The sequence below is a fragment of the Catharus ustulatus genome, chromosome 2 (genome assembly GCF_009819885.2).
Source record: "Catharus ustulatus isolate bCatUst1 chromosome 2, bCatUst1.pri.v2, whole genome shotgun sequence".
In the NCBI taxonomy this organism is placed as follows: domain Eukaryota; kingdom Metazoa; phylum Chordata; class Aves; order Passeriformes; family Turdidae; genus Catharus; species Catharus ustulatus.
Window position 1 is genome coordinate 71,512,615 of NC_046222.1, and position 22,844 is coordinate 71,535,458.

The following is a 22,844-nucleotide window of genomic DNA, read 5'->3' on the forward strand; positions in this document are numbered from 1 at the left end:
TACAGCTAAGCTAGTCCAATATTCAATTGCTGATATTCTTTTCCACTTTGCCAAGCCTAATGTGCCTGATAGTTCCTTTGAATTTATTGGCACTTATTATACACTTAGATGAATCAATTCAAGAAACTAAAATGGGATGGGACCACTTACAAAAGGGTGATGCTTTCATGCCTAATTTTTTTGGCATCAGTTTTACCTGTATGGTTGTTGTAAGCATGGGCTATGTTAGCATTAGCAAGCATGAGTGAATTCACAGGGCATGTGAATGTCTGCAGGAGGTTTGACACTGGATTACCTGTAGTCTGTTCCCATAGATCAAACACCATTTAGTAATTGAGCATGTGAGATGATTTCCCTGAGCACCTTTTCTGACGTGGTCAAATCTGACTGGAATCCGGTTTGTGCATTCTAGAACAGTTTAGGGATGTGACGAAGTAAGTGGCAGTTGCCAAGAGGTTTGTTTGAAAACCTAATAAAGATGCCCATGAGCTGCTGCTTCCCCTGTCCTCATCCCACCTTTTTTCCCCCCCCTGCCCATTCTTGATCCTCTAGTTAGTATTTCTGTCCTATTTCAGAAGGTTACTTTTCAATTGTGTGATAGGCTGTCTAGGTGCCTCATAAGGCCCCAGTGGCCATTTGGGTAGGTGCTTCACCTCCTCTGAAATGACAATCACACAACTGACAACTGGTACTGGCACTGGTGTGTCTCCTGGCTCTCTAGAGAGCATTTCAACAGAAGTTGCATCACATCTGTGATTGTGGTAATTTTGGTTGAATAGTACTTCACTTGTGTCCTTTTTCCTCCTATTGCATTTTCAATTAATTGTTCAGCTAAGCAAAATAGTTTATTCTTTAGATGAGTCTCTGTATCTCTCCTACTGTTTAATTTTTATTCCACTTCCAATACTCTGGTCTTAAGGATGCAGCTCTGGACTCCTACTCTAAGACATAATATGCTCGATCCTAATGCTGTTAATGAAATGTATTGCCATGTTCCCGTGTTTTTTATGAGTCACTTCTAAAGAATCTAATCTTTAGGTCAGTCCCTGAGTTTCTGCACTAAATTTTGTAGGCTGGTAACTCAATTTTTAAAGATAATTTTGGTATCTTTCTCTAATAGCCAGTAAACGGCTAGATAATTCTGATGTTAATTTTTTCTAAGTAAATGTTTGCTGTTCGTATGAATTACTTTGAATTCAGAAAAGTGCCACTGATAACATTTATTCTAGTCTTTAAACCAAAAATTGCATACCTTTAGTGTGATACAATGACCTGGCTTAACATTTACATGAAGCTTTAATTTCAGTTTGCCTTAAGTCAGACAGTTGCTGTGGGTTAGAGGGAAAAAAAAACATCAGTAGGAAATCTTGGTTGCATCCACATTAGCAGTTCAGTTCAGATGAAGAATGTGATGTTGAAGTGAAATACCCTAGTCATTGCTGCTATAGCCATGGTTTTAGCTTGCCTTGCAGCTGTGCTTGGATTTGCTCACATTTGTAGCATATGAATAGGATTCCTTTTAGATAAAACAAAATGAAAGGAATCTTTAAGATCATCTAATATGTTCCAAATGCTGGTGAATGTTCATCATAGAAGCAAACCCGCAATAGAGTAAAATCCTTAAAAACAGTCATAACACACATGTCTGATCCTCAAAAACCGCTCTTATATTGGACAAATTGGCTGGTGCTGTGTTACACTAAATATTGGACATTGAGTTTATATACAATATCTAAGCAGTGCTTTCCCTTAGTACGGTCTATTGCAGTGTTCATCTGTAGCCTGCTTGCAGCATAACAGATTTAATAACTAATTCAAATTTTTAAACACAAATACTGTATGTTTTATTCTTAGTATCATGCTGTTCTCATTTGTGTTGGTGAAGTAATAATTGAGGTAGTTTGAAGATCGTGACTGAACCTTGGTTATTAAAAAAAGGAGTATCAATTGATTGTAATAAAATATTAATTTATGGTTCTTTGCAGATCAAAAATATTGCGAGCAATAAAACCCAAAATGAGATATCAATGATAGGCAATAACCTATACATCACAGTAACTAGACTATTAGTTATATGTGGAGGTAGGATTATTATGCTTACCTAAACTTTTCTTGCTTATCGAAAGTTATGAATCATCTCAACTAAGTAGACAGCATTCCTGCAGTTATTCCCAAAGCACCAAGGAAAATGATTGGAATTTATTTAATTCCTGCAAAAAATAATTAATTTTTGGTACTAGTATTTTAGAATACAGTAATTTCACGATTACAAGCTGCACCGATTATAAACCGCACTTCCAGGGTGTCAACAACGTTTCATTTTTCCTCCATATATAAGCCACATCAGATTGTAAGCCGCACTTTCGTTCGCAGCAAGGATCCGCGTGCAACTTTCACAAAGTTGCCAATTAGTAACAGAATTGCAGGATCACAGGGTTTACTGGCCTGGCTCTGCTCAGGGTGGCCACCAGGGAGTGGCCCCAGCCACGTTTGCTGCTGCCACCGGGAAGCAGGGGAGCAGTGTGCCCAGCTGGTGCCACCGGGAAGAGGGAAAGGGACGTCCCTGGCCAGTGCCGCCGGAAGGAGGGAGAGGGGCGTGCCCGGCCAGTGCCGCCGGGAAGAGGGAGAGGGGCTTGTCTGACTGCTGCTGCTGGGAGGAGGGAGAGGGGCGTACCCAGCAGTGCCTCTGCCGCACCCCCCGGGGCCGGGCAGCGCCGCCACTGCGCCGCCACTGCCCCACTGCCGCCCGGGACCAGGCAGGATCCGGCTCGGCTCGGGGCTGCTGCTGGCTCGAACTTCCAGGTTGGGAAATGTCCAAAATTTGTTCATATATAAGCCGCTCCTGAATGTAAGCTGCAAAATTTTAGTCAAAATGGTGCAGCTTATAATTGTGAAATTACTATACATGTTTCCACATGTAAATAGGTGATTTGATAATTGTTTTTTACAAATTCAGAACTGGAAGCTTCGCTGATATATATGAAAATAACCTGAAGTAAAGCTCTGTAATAAATAGATGAATGGATAGACCCTTCTGTCATTCTATGAGAGTTGAAGAAGGTATAATTGAAGTTCAAATCGGAGAGCAGTAATTAATGAAGCAAAGCAGTCTTGTTTCTAACATATTCTTAACAGAATGATTTTTGTTTCCTTCAGAAATTTGAGAGAAGCAAGAGATAATGCTGTTGCTGAAAAAGAGAGAGCAGTTATTGCTGAAAAGGATTCTTTAAGAAAATACGATCAACTCTTAGAACAGTAAGTGTTTTTAACATGCATATAAAAATCTAAAGGTATAACAGTGTTTATATCTAGGAGATGTAGGAGGAATTACTAGCTTTCTGCTTACAAAGAACAAACTGAATTGCAAACTTTGTTTAAATGAAGTTGCAGAATTAATTTTGCTAGTAAATTCTTTCTGTTATCAGTGCAATAATAAGATGAAAGTTTGGTATTTTTCCTACCATATTGTAGAGACAAACAAATATAAATATTCATTTCATAGAAAGATTGTGGCTTTTATACTGTACAATAGCAGTGGTCAAACTCTGAACCTGTTTGTGGGGTTTTTTTCTTCAGTTGAAAGTAGAAAATTAAAATTGTCTTGTAGGATGATTTCAATTACAGTAATTTCACGATCATAAGGTGCACCAGACTATAAGGCGCACCCCCTGGGAGCTGGCACATTTCACAACTTTGTAGATCAGATAAGGCACACCGGACTATAAGGCGCACCTTTTTTTTGCAACGAGGATCCGTGCCGCGCGCAACAAAGTAACAAATTAGTAACAGAATCCCTCGATCTTGGAGTTTACTGGCATGTGCTCAAATTGGAAACATTTTAACAGATTGGTATACCCTTTAAACGCAGTCCCAAGAGCCTTCCCCGTACGCGGGGCCCGGCACTCCCACCTGCCCTCGGCGCTGGCTGCCGAGGTGGGGCTCGGGGTGGCGGTGGTTCGGAGCGGCTCGGAGCGGTCAGGGCTTACCACATCACAGAATGGTCAGGGCTTGCCACGGCATGGAGCGGTAAGGGCTTGCCGCGGCTCGGAGCGGTCAGGGCTCGCCGCGACTCGGAGCGGTCGGGGCTTGCCGCGGCGAGCCATGACCACTCTGTGACGCAGCGAGCCCCGACCGCTCTGTGCTGCAGCGAGCCTCAACCTCTCTGTGCTGTGGCGTGCCGCGCCCGCTCCGCGCTCAGAGCGGGCACGTCTCGGAGCGGTTGGGGCTCGGAGCGGGCGGGGCTCGCGGCTTCTGCGGCAGCCTGCGTCCTCCCTCCCCGCGCCGCTCCGGCAGCCCCGTGCAGCTCCAGGAGCCCCGCGAACCCCCGGGCTTTTCCCCCGCACCGGTGCAACCCTGATGCCGCCGCCAGGCGGGCTCGGCTCGGCTCGGGACTGTTGCGGGCTTGCACTTCCAGGTTTGCAAATTTCCGAACTTTGTCCATCAGATAAGGCGCACCGGACTATAAGGCGCACTTCTGGGTTCAAGGGAACATTTTAGTCAAAAGGGTGCGCCTTATAGTCGTGAAATTACTATAATAGGTTTTGTGAAGTTTGGCTACAGAGCAGTGGTCATGAACAGTTATGTTAGCTACTACTACTTACTACTGTCTTGCTGCTGTCTTACTGCTGTAAGCTTACTACTGTCGCTTCTCAGTCTTTCATTCTCCATGTATAAAATATATTGTCTATACCAATGTACAGTTCCATTCAATGGAGAAAGAAACTATGGTTGATTTTTTGCCTGTTTACAAGCAGTCTTACATTATGTTCTGTAACACCTTTTCCTCACTTTTTCTGAATTTAGAGAATACGGTGTGGTAAACTGAGACAGTATAAAACTATGGACAATAATCGAAGTTGTTCAGGTTGTCATATGTCTTTAATTTTGGATTTGATTCATTGTTTAATACATTTATACATTTTTTTTTAAATTAAGAGATCAGTCCATTAAATGACTGTGCTACCTAGTCATCTACTCAAAGGAAGTACTAGGTGAACCTCTTTTATTCTTAATAATTCTTAATTACACTTAGAAAGTTGTTAACTTAATCATAGGAACAAATTTATTAAAGCTTTTAATTTTTTTGTGTAACTCCTAAATTGCAGTGGTGATACTACTGAAGAAATAGCATTTTCTAAGGATTGAAAAAATGTTGTTTTTTTAACTGGTGATGTGAAACAATAGGGGTAGGTCTAGAGCAAATGAGATGGGTCAGAAGGCTTGATATCCACAGTGAGTTTAAGGGGGCTTGACTTCAGATTAATTCTAATTCAGGTGAATGGACCCAAGGGTGCTGAATGCCTTTTAATGGTTAGAGCACATTGGAAGGGTTGTTGGGTTCTCAGAAGGAATTCAGTTTGCAAACTCTGAGATGGTATTTCCACAGTGCAGAAATTAAAGTTTGTTTGAGTAGGGAGGACCAGGAAACTTGGTTCAAAACTGATCTCCTGAGTTAAAATAAGATGCTAATGTGAGTCAACACAGATTTCTTCCTAATAAGACTCCTACCTTTCACTGTGGTAAGATTTACTAAGACATGAGGGTTTCATATGTAACTGGAGACTCCTCTTGAAAATCAGTCTGGCATATCATAATTTTGCACTTTTACTTAAAAGAAATACTAACTTTGCAATTCTTCTGTATTTATTTTTGAACTTAAGAACTGTGGAGCAAATACTTTTCTGTCCAGCTGTATTCCCACTCATATAATGTGTCTTTTTTCATTTTGTTGCTTTGTTTTGAGGAAGGATGTTCCACTGCAATTCGAAACATAGGAATCTTATTTGAAACACTTATGTTTTCTAGTGATAATCCCTCCAGTTAAGTAAAACTCTCCTTCTTTTAAATAAATAAATAAATATGTTGATCAATGCTGGGTTTTGGAGTTCTAAGAAGTGAATTGTTCTTCGGAAGATTATTTCCCATACTAACCTCTTTTGCAATGTAGGTGTTTCTCTTTAAAACGACCTCACTTCTAACCACATAACAGGTGTCAAGACCGTGACTTTCTCTGCATTCCAAATTATCTACCTAAGTGAATTGCAAAGTAACTAATTGGCATGTTGAGATGGTATAAATACCTGAACTTGAAAGACGCCAAATTCTGAATTTACTGTGGACTCACCTGTGACAGGTCTGTGGAGCAAGGAAATTTTCTAATACCACCAAAAACCCCTAAGATGAAAAAGGAATACCTGTGTAGTCCAGTTGTGTATTTAAGTGATTATAACAGCTTGTTCTACTTTAGTGAAGACAAGGTGAGTCATCATAGTTACCACTGGTATCATAATCTGTATAAACAAACATATTTGAAAGCTTCAGAAGTATGTGGAATGTTGACTGGCCTGAATGGTGGTTAAATAAAGCCCCTGGCAAATCTTGTGATCAGAAGTGTAACTAATACCCAATTTTCTAGTCAAATGCAGTTATTTTCATTTTTTTTTACTCATGTTTGTGATAGTTTTCTCTGAACAGCTATTTATAAATGCCAAGAAAATATTAAAGTGATAATATTAATGGAAGAGGTATATTGAGAAAGGATCTGCTGTTTCAACCTTAAACTAGATTACTGTAATATTAGGATGTAAGTTTGGTTGCTCTCTTTGCAATTATACAGTTTTAATTTCAGTCTGAGAATCCATATTTCATTTTCATATTTCATTTTCATATTTCATTATGACAATGACAAAAACCATAAAATATTTGATATTGTTGGATTAAACTATTGTCAATGTTACACATATTATAAAAAAAAATATGACCAAAGGGAAACATTTTCACTTGTTAGGACTTTTCTCTAATTTCAAAGCTGTATTACCTCAATTGATATTGTCTGGGGGTAGAATGAGGAGAGCAATTTGTAAAAGTGCCCTCATCTGCACAGCTCAGTGTAGCTACTAAATATGTTCCAGCTTTTCCTTCTTTTGAATATTCCTGGAGTGTTACTTTCAGCTATCAACTGTTACAGTAATTTCACGACTATAAGGCGCACCCTTTTGACTAAAAGTTTCCCCCAAACCCGGAAGTGCGCCTTATAGTCCGGTGCGCCTTATCTGATGGACAAAGTTCAGAAATTTACCTACCCAGAAGTGAGAGCTGTAAGCCACGGGGGGAGCCGGCAGGGCCATGGCTGCCAGGTGGAGGCGGGGCAGAGCGGCGGCGGGCACGCCCCGGCCCCATGGAGGTGGGACGGCCCCTCCAGAGGCACCCCCCAGCCCTGTGGAGGTGAGACGGCCCCTCCACAGACACCCCAGCCCCGTGGAGGCAGGATGACCCCTCCAGAGGCACCCCTCGGCCCCGTGGAGGCGGCACGGAGGGCGGCGGACATAGCCCGGCCCTGGTGAAGCGGCATGGAGCAGCGGCAGGCATGCCCCGGCCCCATAGAGTACAGGCGGGCCTGGGGGCCTGCGGCACCGCCCCTGCCGGGTACAGGCGGGCCCGGGGGCCAATGGCTGCCAGGTTGAGGCGGGACCTCAACCAGCAACTGCGCGGGGGGAGCTGGGGGCAAAGCCTCACTGCAAAAAAAAGTGCGCCTTATAGTCCGGTGTGCCTTATCTGATCTACAAAGTTTCGAATTTTACCGACTCCTGGGGGGTGCGCCTTATAGTCCGGTGTGCCTTATGGTCGTGAAATTACTGTAATCTGTTACTACCTCTTGCTGAAAGGAAAAGAAACCATCCAAACACCACCACAAAAAAACCCAAACAAAAACCAAACAAAAACCAATCAAAGCAAAACAAACAAAGAAAAACAAAGAAAGTAGAATTTCCCTGTGGTTTGCTATTAGGTTTTTTCCTGATGGTTAAATTTTCTAGTTTTCTGTAAGGTGCAGCTTCAAACTTGAATGATTCCTTTTCTTAAAGTGGACTCCGAGGTCTAATATGGAGTGAACTCGTACTAGAGCACTTCTCCGACAAGAACCATCTCTTGCCTTTGATTGTTGACTTCATTTAAATTTCCTCTAAAAGGAGTATAATATCTTTTACCAGGACTCAGCTGTATCAGTGGAAACTGGTTTGAAAATTCTAGACTTATTTGGAATGCTACAAGGAAAAATAATATAAAACCTTTTTTTTAATTAGTGTAATAAAAAAATTGTACTCATTGACAGCCAGTTGCTGCTCACATGATGTACTTGAGGTGATTTTTCTTTTCCTATCTTTTCAATGATAAAGTGAGAAATGCAGAATAATGAAGAGAAACAAACTAGATATGCAGTAATCAGGAGACAAGTGTTCAAGTAAATTGTGTTATGGCAATGCTGAATTCCTTCAACTTTGCAGTGGATACTTTTCATAAAAACCGTCTGTTTTGTAAAAGCCAGTGCTAGGTGTTAAGTTCCTGCCTCTCTCCATTAGGTAATAGGATACTTTAAATTATGTACTTCTTTTTTCTTTTTTGAATATGCACAGATGATGAATTTTAAACCATGTTTCTGTAGTTGGTGTAAGTCAGGGTGATGACTAGAGAAATTGTTTAGAGCCTGAGGTTTGTTCTGTGAAGATTTCAAAGTATTTTGTATTATTATTATTTAAACAGTTCTGGGCTGTTGTACATAACTCAGTTTTTTTTAAATTATTGAATTTATAATAATCTGCTACAGGTAAAAATACCTTTAGGAGTATTTGTAGTGTTTCTATTTAGAAATGCTTTTCTCAAATTAAAAACAGAATAAAGGTTGTTGAGATTTCTTGATAACATTTGTTTCTGCTTCCTAGGTTAAAAGAAGTATGCAAAAAATTGTCTGCATGTTTGTGTTTACAAATTTATTGCTTTTCTTTCCAGTCAACTGCAAGCTGATTCTACAACTTAGAGCAACTTAGAGACTTACTTTAGTCTCTCCATAGTCTTTTTAATTTGAATATCTTCCATCCTTATTTTTTTTTGTTCTTCATAATTGTGGTACATCTTAGAACCCGTCTAGAGTGAGGTTGATGCTATCTGATGTTAGTCATCTGTCTTAAACTTCTTAGGTGATGGAGAGAGGGGATCAATTCTGTTTATCAAATGGGTTTTTTGCACACAAACCTAGAGGGCTATCTTAGGTGAGAAAATAATTGGATAAATTTACTGAATAAATAAATGTTAGAATGCATTTAGAATCTCTGTGTAGCATACAGGAATCTCATAATTAGATTTTCATTTATTACATTATACTTTCATTGTTAACAGAAACATTAAAGCAAATTATTTTCCTCTTGTGTTAACATATTTTTATAATTCGGATGTTGCTGACTGCAGTGACAGGATTCTAATATTAAAATTATTAACTTAATGTATATGCTGGAGTTACTACTAATATTAAATAGGGGCATATTATCTCTTCAAGAGTATTTGTATCAAATGAAGATTTCAATAACGAATTTTTTAAAATTCCAAATATCCATACTGATAGGCCAAGGCATTTCTTGGGCAAAACTGCCATCACCCTGTGATAAAAACTATTGTCAGAGCTTATAACTCCCTACGCGTGGCTACATTTGTATATGAAGTGCTTTGTAATCCCTTGAGTTGAAGAGCTATTTAGGTCTTGAAAATCAGTACCCTTTTAAATCTTCATTTTCAATCAACTTTGTTAGTGCTTTCCAAAATGCTTTTGGCAATGATAATTTGCTGCTACTGTATTCATTCTTGACTTCTATTGTATGATGTGTATGATGTGTATGCCTCATTTTTTAACACTTAGAATTTCTATCAGTGTAACAGTGGTGCAGGAGTTTTGCACTACTTAATTAGTGGTTTGTTTTAGTTTCACTTGTCTTCACTCAGAGCCAGGGTTAAGAAAAAACATGATAGAAACATATTTTCTCATATGACTTGGTCGTTTATTAAATTTTATTAGAAAGTACAGAGTGTTCAACATCACTTCTAGCTACCTGCTTGAAGCGAGAAAAGATGGTGAAAGATGCAACTGCTACAAGGTTTTTTAAAGCTAAACAGTCTAATAGACGATTAATGCCAATGTTAATTATACTTCTGATCCAATAACTAGGTTCTCATGACTCTTAGTGTGACACTGACTGACCAACCAGAAATTACTATCTGAAGTCCATGAAGAAGGAAGAAGATAGAAGATGAAAACCGAGACAGCACTCAAAATCCTTCATATTGTCTCATACCTATTGCTATACTATAGAAACCTCAAATTTAAAACCTATCATCCTGTGAAAGCACACACTTCTATTTCACTACCCACTCATGATTTTAACTTCATCACTCAAATTTAGAGGCTGTCTCCAAGGCCTCAGGTCAAAAGCAGTGTTCTCCAGGGGGCCAGTGCTTGAAAGCACAGAAAGCATAAAGTCCCCAGGTTTCTAGGATCCAACATATCAGAATAAAGCAAAGCTCTTCAATGGCATTATTAGACCTTGTCTGGATTTCAACCCTAGCCAAAGTAACTATTGCACATTTCCCATAGAACTACCTTCAACTTGTTATCCTAATAATAAAGTTAATACAAGGTACAAGTAAAAGGGTAAAATTAATGAATGTCATGGAAATTGCTGAAAGACACCCTCTTGGAAATTCTGAATAAAGGCGAAGAAGTCAGTGAAAAGAACCAAGAGCAATAATATGATGGAGAAGCAAAAGTCCATTTTCCAGGTGACTTTAGTTTGTTTCCAAGCTGTAGAAGCAGCACTGAAATCCATAACATACATATCCTATATTTCTACTGAAATGACTAGGGAGGCTCCTACTTGCTTCCTTTTCTTTTGAGGATATGTTTATTTGAACTTTACATCTTAATGGATAATTCTAGGATGCATTTTAATAAACAGAAGGATAAAGCCTACTTAATTGATTTGATGAAATAGGTGAATAATAGTATTGGGAAGACTGCACACTTGCTTAGGCGTGTCTAGTTGGTTTTGGTTCTTAGATTCCTAATCAGGATCTTAAAATTTCGCATTCTTAGCTAAGATAGTGTTCTTGCAGAATGAATGTTTTGAGCACTGTAAGCAGTCACTTCATAACTGTAACTGTCTTGATGTTGAAGAATTATCTACATCAAGACTCATAGGAATGCTGTTAGTCTGATGTCTGACCTTTCTGAGCTTCATTACATCTGGAACACAGGCTTTGAAGTTTGTTCTCTTACTGTGCAAGGAATGTTTAATGATTATATTTATAGCTCTGAAAATCTTTTATTTCAGTTGCTCTTGCCCCATCTCATAAGAAATAGTTCTCACAAAATATTTTCAGCCTCTGAGGGATGCTTTGGAAAAGCTGTAATATCAACGTGTCGTCATATCATAAAGATTTTTCATAGGTCTTGTCATTCTCATTTTACCTTTTGTTTCCTGCTAGCCAAAATATTTTAATCTTAAAACATTACGATTAGTAGAGGTAAATTGTTAAATGATGCATGGGCTATTCTGAGTACCTAAGAAACTGTTTATTTGCTCTTTTAAGTCCTTAGGGTATTTTTGCTAGCCTGGAAAGGTTGAAATATGTTGTGTCCTTTGAGAACAAAAGCAGTTGCAAATTCCTTCAAAGAAGGATTCTGCATGACAAGGGTGCTGCTACTTGTATATATTTCTTAAATAATTGGGTTAAAATTTCCACTGCAGTCCATGATTTTGCTGTGATTGTTAGTATTCCTCAGGTACATTTTTGTGACTCACTGCACCCAGCTTCTCATTAATGGTGAGCACTGCCAGGATGAACAAGTAGGGGTACTTTGTAACTCCTTACCAAATCATTTTGCAGATACTAAATGTTACATGAGTTTAGAATGAGACTGGAAAAGCTCAAGATAACTTGGAGAATCCCTTTACAGGTAGAAAACACATCGCCTTTCAGGAAATGCTCAAGTGAGAAGTAGTTCAATGCTAGTGGCAGAGGTCTAGGGAGAGATACACAATATGCAGTTTTTCTTGCTTTTCTCAAAACATGCTTTTGACTGCAGTTGGAGCCAGCTTTATCAGGCTATATATGCCTTTTGTGTGATACACTACAGCCATTCTGTGTAGAACTGGAGCTATGAAACACAGGGGAACTTCCCAGCGTTTTTAATACGTGTGTTTTGGGTCCCTTTGAAAAGGGGATATTACACTACATGTAAAGACAAGACACAAATGAAAGCTTTTATCTGAAGAAATTATTAAAGACTCATCATAAATTCTGGGATGTTGGACATGAAAAGTTAACATTGATAAGTGAGAGCTTTGAGCTAAGTATTGGATAGAGTTTGTCTTCTGGAACAGAATCACATTGGAATTGTTGAAAGAATGCTAGATATAACTGAAGAAAGTGTTAGGCTGGTCCTCATTTCCATGGTGGTGACACATGTTTCATGAGAGTAACTCTTACAAACAGGAAAAATGGTGGTATGTGCTTCTGGAATAGAGGATAGGTAGTTAATTTCTAAACGAATGAATGAAGAAGTGTGAGTAAAATAAAGGACCGTCATAGCATGTTCATGCACAGGCACCCAGAATAGTGTACATCAGTGAGCCAAGGTACTTTCGTGCCATAAACCACAAGGAGCTGTTTGCCTTGGACATTAGTCCATCCAGCATTGAATATGCCTAATTAATCACATCAAGGACTTCTCAAAAGAGAACGATGTATGATATTTATGTGTAGTGCTCACGGCTGCTGAGTCCACTGTTCACAGCTGATGGAACAACCATACAAGTCCTTGGCAGTTCTTTTGTTGCTTTCTCTCTTCATGAGATTGGCATGTCTGGTGACCAGTGCCTTGATGAGGAAAGAAGGGAAAGACCAGGATTGGAGGGCTGATTTCCCTTTCATATGTTCTTATTTTCTAGATAAGATTGCCTTGAGAATGTATCCCAGACTTTGTCATGGTTGACTCAGAAAGTTGTTTACATTCAGGGACACCAGTAATTATTTTTTTTTAAACTGTATGTGTTCAGTGCTGAAGTATTGCATCACATATTGGATACAGGGAAGGCCATGTCCTTCAGTTTACTCAGTGCAAAGCTATTTTAGATAATTTTCACATCAATTAGTGTTTCTAGCTGAATGAGCTTAAGGCACAATTGTGTCTACTTATATGACTATATTGGTAGCTGAGAGTATATTCTGTGAAACCAGCAAAATTAAATGTGCAATTAATGTTCAGGGCATAGTTGACCAGAGTTCAGGAGTTTCCTAAGGAATAACTTGATCTGGGTAGCTGTAGGGTGCAGTGTGAGATATCAAGACATTTTTACCAAACATCATTTAGCCATAGTGACACTTAGCTGTGACATGACATTTGAGTCATGGGGGTACCAATAGGATGGTACTACTTTTGAACTGTTTATGATAACAGTGAGGGGGAACTGGTTTAGATTAAAAGAAAACCAAAAAGTGACTTAGAACCTTAGCAAGAACACCAGGCTCTCCAGTAGGAGATAGGAACATTTGTTCTGGGGGGAGCTTCCAAGGGGAGCACAGTGTGAAAGCAGATATGCTGGTCTGTTCCAGAGGGTGGCTGCTAGTGATTAGGGAGAGGATTTGTGATTTTGTGGGAGTGTGGTGATAAGCAGTAAGGATGCAGAACCTGGGGACTGAATAAACCCAGTCAAGATGGAATGGAGGAGTGCATATGAAATACTAAATCAAGGGACTTTGTGACTGGCAGTAAAGGGCTCTTTTAGTTCTTACCACTGGGCAGAATCCATAAAGGTCCTGTTCATGTGTCTATACTGCCAACGCTTTCTGGTGAGCCCTGTTTAATAGCTGGTTTTTGTACTAGCAAAGAAACAAATATTGCCAAGTCAAGACATTGCTGCACAGACCACCCTACTGACTCATCAAGACTGAGGAAGGTACAGAGGTGTGTTTGTCCCTTGAGAAAAATTGCCATAGTTTATGCAGCTTCATAGCCATAGAGTAAACAAAATTAAGAAACTTTCTCTTAAAAGAATGTAAAATTTTTCCATCAAGTGGCAGTATAGTTGTAGGAATAAATGTAACTAGAAATAGGTTCCTTTGAGGTGGAGCTTGGGCACTACATAAAATCCTTATACCTGTCAGGCACTTGGTCTTTATATGAAATGTTAGATTTCATAATAGACATGTAAAGTGTACATGCTTGTACTTACAAGCCTATTTGTATATCTCTTCTAAAATTTAAATATTGTCAAAATGCTGCAGCAATTGGATAACATTTTAATATAAATACTACTGCGTGTGTATGTATATAATCTAGTGTAAACTTTGATGTGGAATTTGTCATCTGGAATTGTTTTCACAGATATTTTAATTGTTTCATGGAAAGTGTTGCCATGGATAAACAGATACAGAAGTGCACTGATTCATCCCTTCTGAAATTTTGCTTAATGTTTGCATTGATTTTTCTGAGATTGTTAGTGTTTCCATTCCAGAAACATGATCTAAACCATAAGTTCCAAAATGCTTCGAAAAGCTAAATCTTCCTGTTTTACCTTGGATACATTACTGGGGTCACTAGAATTGGTTGTGGGTTATAGAAAGTGGAAGAATTTGTCCAACTCAAAACACTATGGGAATGGGAGAAGGTTTTATTTTTGCAAAATGGTACCGTAAGTAGATGAAAATAATTAGAAACCATAGTCCTTCCCTTGTCTTTATAAGCTGCTCCCTTCAAGTAGTTAACTGATTCCTGAATCTGAGTACACTTCTGATAGAGGGTTTCTCTGAATAGTAAAAGGCAACTAAAGTGTGATTAATGAAAATCCCATGACCCTGTGAAATGCCCAGTATTGGGTGGAATGGAGCCTTTATTGATAACTCATTTCAAAGATTCTTAGATCTAAAACCAGTTGAGGAAATACTCTGTCTTTATTGTCTATTGCATGTTCCTCTAGGACATTTTTGTTTTTACAGTTACTTTATAGAAACTAGTGAGGCTGGGTTTTTTGATTTTAGATTTGTCCTTTATGACACTGTTCCCAGTCACAAGTTGTGAAATCTGGGTCTAATTTTCTGTGTCAGAGTTCTTTTTTTCTGTTTTCAAATATTCTATATGCATAGATAAATGGGGTGCGTTTCAGGTTTATTTTCTCCATGCCAGATGACTTCTTCTTTTCAAAGAAAAGCAACTATTTTAAGTAGTGAATTTTGTGCAACGTAGTTATATTACTAAAATGTGCAGATCTACAAAGGTAGTTGACATGCACCAAGTTAGAAAAAAGCTACATTATGGTAATTTGTTTGTCTGCCAGGTCTGTTCCCCCCACCCTGCATTTTCTTACTTTGTAAAATAATCAAATCTTCCTTTTTTCTTTTGTCTCAAATGGTTATCTGTTTATACTGAACAACTGTATTAAACAGCTTTAGTTTAACCACTAGAGTAACAAAAAAAATTGGAATCTTTTTTTATTGCTAAATTGATATCTTTTGGCAGAATTACTAATTATTTTTGAAGACAGTTTTGCATTTATCTTTGTAAGTCTCTTTTGTTACGCCAGCTGTCTAAATCTTTTCATAAACTTCAGTTAAAAGAACATATTTTCCGTGATTATTTTAAAATATAATGTTTACTGGAAGGGAAGTCTAGTGAATTCCCACAGATGAAGTGTGAGTGTATTTCTCCCACTTGTAAATGAGTTCTTATTTCCTACAGTATATTCTGGTACCACAATGAGTCATTTTCAACATGTTTTAGTTTAGCTTCTAAAACATTTAAAAACTTGGCAGATACATGTAAATGAATGTTACATCTTGTTTTAGAAACTGCTTCCAGAGAGTATTTTTACTAAAATGAAGACTGTGAATAGACCTTTCAGAATGCCGAAGTGTCTTTTGTGATAAGCCCGAAGTAATTTATAGAAGTTTTTTTCTTTGGGTTGTTTGTGATGGGGAACTTTCTGCTCACCTTTAGCCTGTTTAGATTTAACCATTCTGTAAAATAGGGAGAATACTTTTGTGAAAAAGCCTTAAAGTTTACACACAATGTGTTGTTAATTGGATATTTTAGCCAGACAAATAGAGAAGATTCTTCAGTGTATTAACTGAATTTTGCAAATTTTCATGTTATTTTATTTTAAATTTTTTCAATTTTATAACTTTTTATAAATGAATGTAGTGCCACCTCTGCTGTAATGTGGTTTAATGTGTTTAAGATTATATATGCCATGCCCTATTTAGATGTATTTCCTGATGATGTATTAGAAAAAAACTCAAGACTAAGTAGTTTGTATTATTAAAAAGGACTGAAGAGTTATGGGGGTGAAGTGTGAGTGGGAGGAAAATGGGGGAGACCATACGTGTTTAGACTCAAAAGGGAAAAAAAAAAACCAAACCCAAAAATACCACCCCAAACAAACAAAATCCCCAATGCAAAATGATCAGTGTTCCATTTCTGAGAAAGTTGTCTCTATTGTTTAAAGAATATTTTATATTTCAGCTTCAGTGTCCTGGCTTGCTGGCATCTGGAAAATTAAAATGTAAGGGGACCTTAGATACTTTGCTCATATGTGAGATCTGTGCTTATATACGCGCATATTTCTGCAGTCTGGATTTGAATACCACCCTAAATATTTTCCAGTTCTTGGCAACATTTGTATTGTCAGTATGGTATGGATAACTTTGCAACTCTCTGATTATTCTGTTCCAGTTCTAACCATCTGTATGTTGTCCATAATGCAACACCATCTTATCAGTAAGGTCTGACTGTAATTATCACCCTTAAAAATTTCTGTAGCTTTTTTATTAGACTCAGAAGAAGATGGGGAAAACATAAAACTTGGATCAGTAAGTCCTTCATTGAAAGATTTCCTGGAATCCCTTTTCCCTTATTTATGTGGTATAAAATATAAAGGAAGCCTGTTTCAAAACCCTTCTCCTCCTGCGCCCCCAAGTGGTCCTAAATGTGGTAAATTTTCATCAAGGACAAAATCAGAAAAAGGAGGGGAAGAAATTAGTTTAGAGATTGAGAATCTTAATTGTTTTGTCAGGCAAAAGCATTTTTCTCCTTCCATTATCTCTACATTGTGGAACTTGTGGAGCATTGATGATAGGCAAAAGAGTAAAGGAAATAAAGATGAGAGGTGGGGAAAGGAATTGTGTAAATAAGAGAAGAGATAAAACAAAAGAATAGCAATCATGGAAGCTTGACTGAATGTGATTTATCTGAGTGTAAAATATGTGGTGCAGTTTCCCAATCTTTCTCTTTGGAAGAGTAGTCTAAGCCAGGCAAAGACAAAGCAGTTGCATGAAGGGATTAGATAAGTGGAAGTCTGTGTTGGGATTGATGGCAGAGTCCATTTCTTTGTTTCTGCCCATCCAGTTACCTTTGTACAGCTATTTGTAAAGATGGAAACTTTGATATTACTTTTGTTGGTACAAGGTGAAGATCTCCTTCCAGTTCTAACACAGAAAACCTTTGAACATCATATCCAGAGACCTCAGTTTTGTTCATACCACTGTTTCACAATTTTTTTATTTTTTTTTAAGCATTTTTATAATGTCTTATACAGTCAGACTTTGGATGAGTTCAAGCATTAGTTTTTGAGCAAAGTAAGTAAAATGCAGCATGGATTTTAGTACAGTGTTTACTGTGGCTGTCATCAGTCTTATCTAATTTTAAGTGCCTGTGCTGGGATGGAATCATGTCTGTAAGCTACCAGTTGCTTTCCATTGACTTATAAAGGGAGTTTGCACAACAGGTATAGGTAACCAAATCATAAACAGCAGAAGCAACACAACTCGTCTCACATGGCTTTTCTGAGTAAAAGGAGTTCAGCATAGACTCTTCAGAAATTCATGGGTTTTGGAACTTCTGTGTTTTACTATCAGTCTTACTCAGTCCTCCTCCAATGCAGAATCATTAAGCCTTTGGGAAATGCTTAAAGGATAGTCATAAAATAGATTTTTTTCCTTATGAAGTGCTATTATGCCTTACATGCTGCTTTTTTTGGCCTTTTTTTAAATGAACTCTGCTGTGTTCCATGATTGGAAATATTTTGATTGACAGAAATTCAGTCAATGTAGGTCTAGATATGTGATTATACAACTGTTTGGACCTGGTTAATGAAACTACAGAAGGTACGAAGATACCATACTCCTTCAGAATTTTCAGTTCCTAGCTACCTTGCAGTAACTCAAAAAGAGTTGCCAAACCAAAATGAAGACAAAGCACTTTTTTTTGTTTTGTTTTGTTTTCTTTTTAGAGAAAAGGGTAGAAAGGACAGCAAAGATCTCTGTGGTGTAGCAGAGATCCACCTGTTGCCCATTGGAGAGGTGGTGATTGCCCTAGGGAAGCTGTGACCCTGTCAGAAGTCCATGGTAGAGCAGGTTTGCTGTCAGGACTTGTGACCTCACAGGGACCCACACTGGAGCAGTCTGTTCCTGAAGGACTGCACCTATGGGAAGGACCCACACGGGAGAAGTTTGTGGAAGGCTGTCTCCTATGGGAGAGACCCCCATGCTGGAGCAGGGGAAGAGTGTGAAGAGTCCTCCACTGAGGAGGAAGGATTGGCAGGAATGTGGGGTGAACTGACCACAGCCCCCAATCCCTGTCCTTCCGCACTACTGGGAGGATTGAAGTAGAGAAAATAGTGAGTAAAGTTAAATTCAAAAAGAAGGGAGGGATGGGGGGAATGTAGTTTGTTTTAGGATATGAGTTTGTTTCTCATTACCCTTTTCTGATTTGATTGGTAATAAATTAATTTTTCCCCAAGTCAAGTCTGTTTTGCTTGTGACAGTAACTGAGGACTCATCTCTCCCTGTCCTTTTCTTGACCTATGAGTCTTCCATTGCATTTCTTCTGCCCTGTCCAGATGCAGAGGGGAGAGATGGAGTGGCTTTGGTGGGCGCCTGGAATCCAGCCAGGGGTAATCCAACACACTGTACTCAAAATATAATGTATGGTTGATAAATACAGGTTTTGCACATGTTAGTGACTTTCCAACAGGTTGCCATAGTGATATCTGGGGGTAGATTTTCCGTGATTAGATTCCAGTGTAGTCTTACCAATACCTCCTGTTCTCAAGCACCACCTAACCTCAGAGGCACTTAAAATGATTCCAAGTTGGAGCACATTTAGGTAGAGGTCCTTGTGCATGCTCGGAAGTCTTCTGCTTTGGAAAGCTAAGTGCTTATTTTGATATGGGTAGGAGGTGCTTGAACTCTGTTCAAGTCCCTGAAGGGCCTGTTTTTATTAGAACATGGCTAACTCATTCAAAATCACTGAGTTCACTCCAGAGCACTGTTAAAAGAAGAGGTAATGGCTAAGCTTTGCCTCTTTTATAACATGATTCAAGCACTTGCCCAGAAAGTTTAAGATCCTTGTCCTTTCCCTCTCAGTCTCCCTAATTATTTGAACAACTTTTGGTGTTGCCTGGAAGGTTTATGTAAATTTGTCCAGAACTACTGGCAACAAGTCTTGATATATATATGATGCATGAGTTTAGCAAAATGACACAAAATAGGAAAAATAAACAAATTTGTGGGTTTTTTTGGTGAAAGACAATCAAACAAATTCACAAAAAATTATAAAAATGCAACTAAAATATAACTTTCAGAATCTTTTAGCTATGTAATTGGGATTTTTTTGTACTTCCTTTTCCATCATTAAATGAAGAAAAAAATTAAAACTCTACAAATGTGGATACTGGCAATATAGTAGTTACCTGTAAGGTTTATAAACATCATTTTTAGAGTAAGCCCTTTGGATCATTGATTATTTTGTCATTTCATGTAACCATCTTTTCAGAAATTAAACTCTGAACTGTACTATTCCTAGTGGAAGACATTCTAGTTCAAATGGGCTTTTAATTTCCATTTCAAGATTATTTTCTCCTGGTTTATATCACAATGTTCCGATGATAGCATTAGTCAAATTTATCTATTGCATTGTCCTCTTAAAATCTTAGTCAGACTTTGTTTTTCTAGAATGTAGCTTATTTGACATCTCATGGGATAGATTCCTTGTTTTCTTGGACATTGGAGTATCATTTCTTTTAATCCTGACCTCACTTTAGCACAGATAACTGGAATTCTGAATAATGTTTCAGATAATTTCCTGCTCTATCTCTTATGATACCATAATTTCCACTAGATGTACCTTAGTGATTCCTGGAACTTTGTGTCTTTTGCATGGCTGGGTCATGTTAGCAGTTCAGTTATCCTAGTCTCATGTAACAAATCTAGATCTTTCTCCTTAGTCTGCTCTGTCTTGTAGGAGTCTGGAAGAACAGAATCATCACCTTAAGTTTCCTAGCCCCGCTCTAAGTCTTCCATCCATATATACATTCTTATTAGTTTTGTGATTATGCTACATTATTATCATTCTGTGAGAATTACACTCTCCATCAGTTCAGAGAAGCATATCACTAGAAGATGTGCAGGGTTTTTTGCTGCAAATACTCAACATGAGATGCAACTCACCTAAATGAATCTGTACTGGATACACTTACAAAGGAGCTGCAAATGTCTGTATTATCATTCCTCAAATATGTTTTTAATCTGCATTTCACATCTTCAGCTATTCTGTTTTGTGTCAATAAGATAAAAATTGGAATTGCTAAAAAAAGAAAGGAAGTAGGTTTCAAAAGTTGTAATTTTAGGTCTGGTATATGATGCGAATCAATTTGAACTTGCATTACTGAGTTGAGGAGGGAAAATAACATTTGTGAAAAGTGCAAATACTTGCAAGTTGTTTCTTTGTTCTTATCATTTAACAGTTTAACCATAAAAACCTGCCAGGGCAATTTTTTGTTTCCTGTATTCGTTATGAAAAATCCTAAAATAAAACACTGATTTCTCTTTAATTTTTTTTACTTCCCTAAGTTTTAACTTTTCTGTACACGTTATTTAGCAGCTACCAGGTTAAAATGTTATAAAACTGTTAAATAATATTCCCTTTTTGACATTTAGAAATACATAGATTTTAGTCCTATTTGTTTCACTAATTACTAGTCGTATGGACTATCTTTTTGTGTCCTGTTAAACAGAAAATATTTGATCTGTAAGGCTGCCTTTTTACAACACTCTGGGTTTAAGGAAGAGAATAGTATAAATTATGCTACAGTTCGGACAACATACTTAGCTTTCACTTGCCTGCAACACTTCAAGATTTTATTTATGTATCATAGCTCATATGTGAAGTGAATAGACATGCTTGCATCACTTAAATACTGAAATTCTCTCATCGTATTAGTACTTGTTATTTTTCCTTAATGTTTGCAAATCAAGCAGCTTTTATGCTTACTCGTATCGGTCTTCCTACTCCAGTTACCAGCCTACAAAATAAATCCTCGTGTATTCAAATTGATGCCAAGATGCCAGCAGGTCAAACTATAATGCATGATTCATAATGCAAACTCTTGGAGCATTTACTCATGTACGAGTACATTCCTATGAAATGGCAGTTAGATAACTTTATATATGTAAATGTGTGATCACTGAAAAGAGATTCTTTGTTGAGCTTGCATGAGTGCACTTTTCATATCAATTCACTGATCTTAAAGATGGTCAGAAAGTAGTAATTTTCTCTTACTCCTGTTTTAATGCTAAAATAGGAAATGAACCACTTTAAAACAATCTTCTAAACTGAATTTTCCACAATTAAAACTTAAGTTTTTGGAAGGAATATAATTAAGGAGAATCTCCTAAAATAAGGAGATTAAAAAAAATATCGAAATGCAATTTTTCCAAAGAAAGAAGAATAGGTTTTGCCAGTACAGCACTGATGCCTAGCTATAGTTTTGTAGGTCTTCACAAAAATTTGAGTTCTATCCTTACCAACTTAATTGTGCTCAAGACCTCTTCTTTTTGCCACTTTCACAATTGTTTTTCAAATTACATTTTCAGAAATTGCATACTAATAATGATAATACTTTGAGAACTAATAATACTTATAGAAGTAACAATATTTGTAAAAAAAATTTAGAAAAAAATTTTAAACAGTCTGGCACAGAAAATTTTGCTATTGAAACTCCTTAGCAAAACTCTGGAACACAAAGAGCAAAAGCAACATATTTTAAGTAGTACCGTAGAAACGTTTCTCGAGTCACTTCGACATCAAATGGTCTCTCTTCTTTTTTATCTTCTTTTTTTTAAACTTTATTTTACTGCTTAGTATGCTTTTGAACAGTCCTAAGCTGTGCGTTTCTCTTTTTTTGAAGCTGCATAAACTAATTTGGAGCCAGTGAAAACTGTAAATGCCACTAGAGCTGGAGAAATGGAAATTCATAGGAGAATAATACCAAAGCACTAAGTATTGTTGCTTTTGCTACTGCAATTTAAAGTATAAAATCTGACCAAAATATTTACAGTAGCAATAGACTATGCTTTCTTAAATACATACAAATAAGTGAATAAGCAAGTTATAATTCTTCTTCCTATCCACAAATTTTATGTCTTTGTAAGAGTACAAGTACTTCAGTCTGCTGTTTATTTTATTAATCATATTGCATGCTGTATTTGATCATGATCTGAGAGATGCATCGAATTACTTTAAACACATGCTTTAGATTCCTATAGATCCATAGTACAGTTGCTGAACATACCCTGCATTTCTAAAGAAGCAAAAAAAGATTGCTCGCATTCATACAAGAGCTTGCTTCCACGCCAAGAATGACAGATGCTGTTACAGCTGAGAAACGTAGTGTTTTAGGAAAACACTCAAACAGTAGTTATCTTCAGCCAAAGTAAAAAAAAAATAATTTAAGATGCCTTAAAAAAATCTGGATTTAAAGGTACTTGCAGTGTAGATGTTGGTTGTACAGACTGTCAAGGCTTATGTTCCAATTCAGTAAATCTGCAATATCTGAATGAACAAAATAGTTTTCTTTGCTGCCTTTAATAATTTCACATGTGCCTAATTATTGTGTTTCTCATTTTTAAGTAAATATATTGGCAAGATTTTTTAAAATTGTTTTTATTTTATGTTGTAGTGTGTGTGT

The 22,844-nt window shown here is 37.6% G+C and overlaps 1 protein-coding gene across 1 annotated transcript in view; it reads left to right on the plus strand.

The window, feature by feature from the left end:
* PIBF1 (progesterone immunomodulatory binding factor 1) overlaps positions 1 to 22,844 on the plus strand; it is a 119,044-nt gene that overhangs the window by 28,015 nt on the left and 68,185 nt on the right. The window contains exon 10 of the mRNA XM_033053006.2: positions 3,157 to 3,255. Coding sequence (XP_032908897.1) covers positions 3,157 to 3,255 — 99 coding nt within the window. The remainder of the gene's footprint in view (positions 1 to 3,156; positions 3,256 to 22,844) is intronic.